Below are 5,361 nucleotides of genomic sequence, written 5' to 3'. Positions count from 1 at the left end.
CATGATTTCTGTCGGTTTTAGAGTATTTTCTGTCGGAAAATTCATTTCCTGACGCATGCAATTCTGTCGCTTATTATATCCGTCACTGCATCCATTTTATGTCGGATTTTGCTTAAAATCCGACAGTAATATACGTTTTTTATCGGTTTTTGAACTGCCAGTTATAGATAATTTTGTAATAGTGAAGCTGTGAATGATGATGTTCAAACTTAAGAAGAGTGCATTGCCAAGAGGAAAGGAAAAAGAGAGGTTGTGCTTCCTGCCAGATTCAAAGATTGTGTTGCATGTATGGCATATGCGTTACTAGTAATCCAAGTTGGTTTTACTGCAGCAACGAGTAGTGGAGAAGCAAAGCATTGGCATGAAGCTATGGATGACGAGATGTTGTTACTCAAGAAGAATAAAAACTGGGAATTGTTGGAGTTGCCTAAGGGAAGAAAGGCTATTGGATTCAAGTGGGTATATGCAAAGAAGGATGTAATAGATGATGCAAGTCCAGTGAGGTTCAAAGCCAGACTAGTGGCTAAAGGTTATGCTCAGAAGGAAGGAATATATTATAACGAAATCTTTTCTCCTGTAGTGAAACACTCATCCATCTGTATTTTACTTGCACTAGTGGCACAATTTGATCTCGAGTTAGTTTAGTTGGACGTAAAAACTGCTTTTCTACATGGAAATTTGTCTGAAGAGATTTACTTAAGGCAACCTGAAGGGTATGAAGAAAAAGGAAAAGAGGGTCTAGTTTGCAAGCTCAACACAAGTCACTATATGGTTTAAAGGAAAAGTGCTACACAAGTTTGGCATTAATGAGGAAACCAAACCTGTGAATACCCCTCTTGCTTCTCATTTTAAGTTAAGCACTCAACTATGCCCTAAACATGATGAAGAAAGAACTAAGATGAAATATGTTCCTTACTCTAGTTTGGTTGGAGGGTTGATGTACACTATGGTATGTACTCGGCCCGATATTGCTCATGCAGTTGGAATAGTTAGTAGGTTTATGCATAATCCTGGAAAAATGCATTGGGATGCTGCTAAACGGATACTGAGATATCTTTATGGAACAAGAAATACATGAATTTGTTTTGAAAGGAATGATGGAGAAATTGATAAGTTCTCAATTGGTTATGTGGATTCTGATTTTGCTAGTGATTTAGACAAAAGAAGGTCTACAATAGGGTATGTATTTACTATGGCGAAAGGTTCTATATGTTGGAGATCAATATTACAACCAACCGTTGCTTTATCAACTACAGAAGTTGAATATATGTCGATGGCTGACGCTATTAAGGAAGTCATTTGGACACTTGGATTGATAGAAGATTTGGGTGTAATTCAACACAAGTTGGATGTGTATTGTGATAGTCAAAGAGCCATTTACTTGGCAAAGTATTAGGTACATCATGCAAGGACCAAGCATATAGATGTGAGATATCATATTGTTCGAGAGGTTATAGCTGAAGGTGAAATTCTAGTCAAGAAGATTGCTACGGCTGATAATCCTGTTAATATGTTAACGAAGATAGTTGGTGTATCAAAGTTCAAGCATTGTTTGGATTTGGTGCATGTTAGACGAGTTGAAAACTTGACAATGGTGGAGCAATGGAAGCAGATAAAGGTCTCTGATGTGGATTTCTTACCAAGGTGGAGATTGTTGGAATTGGTATGAAATCAGGTTTGTATTCCTAACTAAAGTGGGAATCTAGTTGTAATAGGTGTAGGAGACTTGGACGCAAGTTTCCAGGTGGCTTTTGGATTCTAACTTAGTTTAGGATTAGGTTTGTGGCTAGATTATCTAGTATAAATATGTGTGAGCCCTAACGTTAGGGTGTTTGAATTGTGAGAGAGACTTGTAAGGCAGAAGAACTAATGTGTGAGAGTTTGTGAGTTCTTTTGTAAGTTTATTAGTTAATAAAGAAAGCTTCCATTGTTCATATTTGTGTGGTTGTTCTTGGTTTAATCATCTTGGTTATGTTTAACAAATACTTACTCAACTTTTATTAATAGCAAATTATATCTCCACCAAAATTTCTAAATTCTTATCAAATATTGTGTCCATATTTCTAAGATGGAAAACATTCGAGACACTTAAATAATAAAAATGTCATTTTGTTGAGATGAGCCTCTTTATACGGAAAGTCGATGCATTAAAATTTGCATGAGAGAGAATTGAGGGGAAAATAGGATCCACGTGAAGTACTCTATTAATTTGGAAGTATACTGAGTAATCTAATGTTGGAGAGGTAATTTTTTATTTTTTTTTCAAACGATAGATTTTGTTAGGTTAGATATTAGATTAGTCATTGACGGGATTCGTACTTACGCCATCATGCAAGGACTTAACATATTTTCACCACTGCAGTAAATGGCCACTTGTGAAAGGAAATTGACCATGATAAAGTTTTGGGATAATTGAAGGAAATAAAAGCCTCCTTGTACTACTACTCTCTACTTGCTGTTATTTGCTTTTGCCTCGGGGTAGGCTTCTTTGTATCTTTGGCATCTTTGCTTACATAATATATTATCTCGTTCGCCAAAAAAAAAAAAAAGGCTCAAACATCACCTGCTATTGTGTGAGGAGGTGTTTTAGCTTGAGGAAAGAAATTCAAATGCAATCGGTTGTATATATGACATTTAGTCACATGGAGAGTTGAGATAAGCACAAGAAGATAAAATTTCGGTTGCACTACAAATTTTGTCCAACTTGAAACTCGAAACACAATACTAAACTGTAAATTATAATTCAAATGGTAAGACTTTAAAAGCGTTTGTTTGTATAAAAGCTGAATACTTTTTATTTGTAATTACAAAATAATATATAACATTAAGTTTGCTTTACATTTTTTAACCAAGCACACAAATAAACATCTTTAAGCACTTGAGTTACAATTGTTGCAAATTTGACAATGGTTTATATAGGGTGTGTCTTTCTCAGTGTGTTTGTACCCGATTAGTTTTTAAGGTCAACACAGTATTTACGAATCACTAGAGTTAAATTGATCATCAATTCGAATCCTGATTTGACTCATATATCAACAAAGTTAAAGCTTGGTTCATCCAATTCGAACAGAGGAAACTCAAGATGGTAGAGAAATATTTATGTCAACAACTCACCGAGATATTGAATGACAATTTACTCAACATTTCAATAAATTATTTTCTTATATACGATCTATATTATATTTAGGGAGACTTTGAATGCGGTCCTTAGTTATGAATATTCTTTGATTGAAATCTTGTTGGTTTTTAATTTTTGATCGAGGTCCCTGAAATTAATGTGATAATTTATTTCTATGTACGTTACTATATTTTTTTAAATTAAAAATTAGAAATTTTAGTTGTTTATATAAATTAGATTTTAAATTTAAAAAACCATAATTTGTGGGATTAAAAATATTAAAATATAAATATACTATTGTGTGTGTGTATAAACATGGGTACATTCATCACAATTAACCAAAAAATTTATTGTATCAAAACATGGGTACATTCTTCTAAATCACAAAAAAAAAAAAAAAAAAGAAAAAAAAAAAGAAAGATATTAGGCTTAATAACATTAGTAAATTTCTTCAATTAAACTTGATATGGATACATTTTAAAATCAAAGAAAAAAGAATGTACCCATATACGTTTAAAAATGGATTAGAAAAAAATTGAACAGATTTTATATATAAAAAAAAGAGGGTACATTTTACATATAACAAATTGGTATATTTAAGAATGAGTACATTTTAAGATTAAAAAGTTTTACATGAATGGGTACATTTAGCAAAATAAAAAGTACAAATAAAAACAATATATATGGGTAAAAATACAAATAAACTTTAAAAAAGATGGGCACAAAAAGAAATTAATATATGGGTACAAATTAAAAGTGAAAATAAAATTGGTACAAGTTAAAAAAGAATTACAAATTAAAAATGGGTACAAACTAAAACTAAAAATATATGATAAAAAATTTAGTCATAAATATAAATATACTAATTGTAACATTTTTAACATTAAATGAATGTATTTAGAAATAAAAAAATATTTTATTATTGAAATAATTAATGATGTTATTAATACCCAAGGACCTTTATCAAAATTTGAAAAGGAATAAGATTTTAATCAATGAAGTAGCAAAAAGAAGGATGAGAATCTAATTTTCCCTTATATTTATCACTCAATTGCAGTTAACTATTTTGTGTACTAATATCCCAAGATCAATTTCTAGACATGTTTAGAATTCGAGCTCGAAATCAGGCTTGAGTTTATGTTGGATCTAGGCAGGCAAGACGTCAATCCAACAGAATAAGATGACAATGACGAGGTGGATATGTACTTAATACCTAATTGTCCGGTCAGGTTAAAAGTCGGATTAGGTTGAAACGGGTTTGAGAAAGTAAAGATAAAAGAACAAGAAGCTAACAACTAATACATATAATGAAAAGTATTTTACTTAGTGTACTACGGTTTAGTGATATTACTCTTAATTTGTAAATAAAAAGTCTTAATTTCGAATATCATAGATGTCGAGTTAGGTACTAATTTTCCAGGAAATCCCCCCAATCCAAAAAGTTGCTTTCCTACTCGATTTTCCATTTTTTAAGGTTAAATTGGATTTATGGGTAACTTATAATTATATTATTTATACATTTCATAGACTTAACCTTTTTCATACCTAACTTTTTTTCTATGTTCTCCCCCTTTCTCTCGGAATTGGCTATATACCCGTTATATGGTTAAGCTATATTCCTTTTTTGGTTGTCGGAAAGGAAAAACTAGCCGATGAACACACTAGTATATATATAAGCTTTAATATTGATCTCAACAAAACCACCTTTAATTTCCTTGGCTACGTACTTTGCGTTGGACGTCTTCAATTGCCTCCGTGCGTTTGTTTGTTGTGTAGCAGTGTACGTTTTAGCCGATTTTAGTCATCAAGATGGATTTATCCTCGGTGAAGCCGATCAATACCAAAAGCGAAGAAAAATCGGAAGAAGCAAGTTCAACTACACCCACAGCTAAAGAGGCTAGACTAATGCGACCAGAGAATGTGCGATGCCCGCCTGCCCCAAAAAAGTCCCGACCTTCTAAAGCAGCATATATTAATGGAATCGGTTTTCCTCCGGTAGTTGGTTTGGAGAAAACTTTCAACAACTGCTAAGAGAACAAAGTAGTAAAGATTAATGCAGAGATTAGGAGTCTTAACTTGTTTTGTTTTGCATTTTAAATAATTACTAGGTATCCTTCCATGGATAGATGCTACTTTTATCTTTTCTGTAATCGTTTGCTGAGAGAAGCTTATAGTAATGAATAAAGATTTATGTAATCGGTTTCATACATTCTGTATCTAATATCTATATATATGTGAGTGGG

General features: G+C 32.3%; 1 protein-coding gene across 1 annotated transcript; it reads left to right on the top strand.

Annotated features, from left to right (window-relative positions):
- Positions 1–288: 288 nt before the first annotated feature.
- Positions 289–1,396, top strand: LOC139188541 (uncharacterized). Its single transcript, XM_070806134.1, has 2 exons — positions 289–635; positions 1,093–1,396. Exons 1-2 carry the CDS (start codon positions 289–291, stop codon positions 1,394–1,396), a joined length of 651 nt encoding a protein of 216 aa, XP_070662235.1.
- Positions 1,397–5,361: the final 3,965 nt, after the last annotated feature.

Source organism: Malus domestica, chromosome 10 (assembly GCF_042453785.1).
Source record: "Malus domestica chromosome 10, GDT2T_hap1".
Classification (NCBI taxonomy): Eukaryota; Viridiplantae; Streptophyta; class Magnoliopsida; order Rosales; family Rosaceae; genus Malus; species Malus domestica.
Note: the sequence above shows the minus strand (reverse complement) of the source record. Positions and strands in the feature narration are given on the sequence as shown.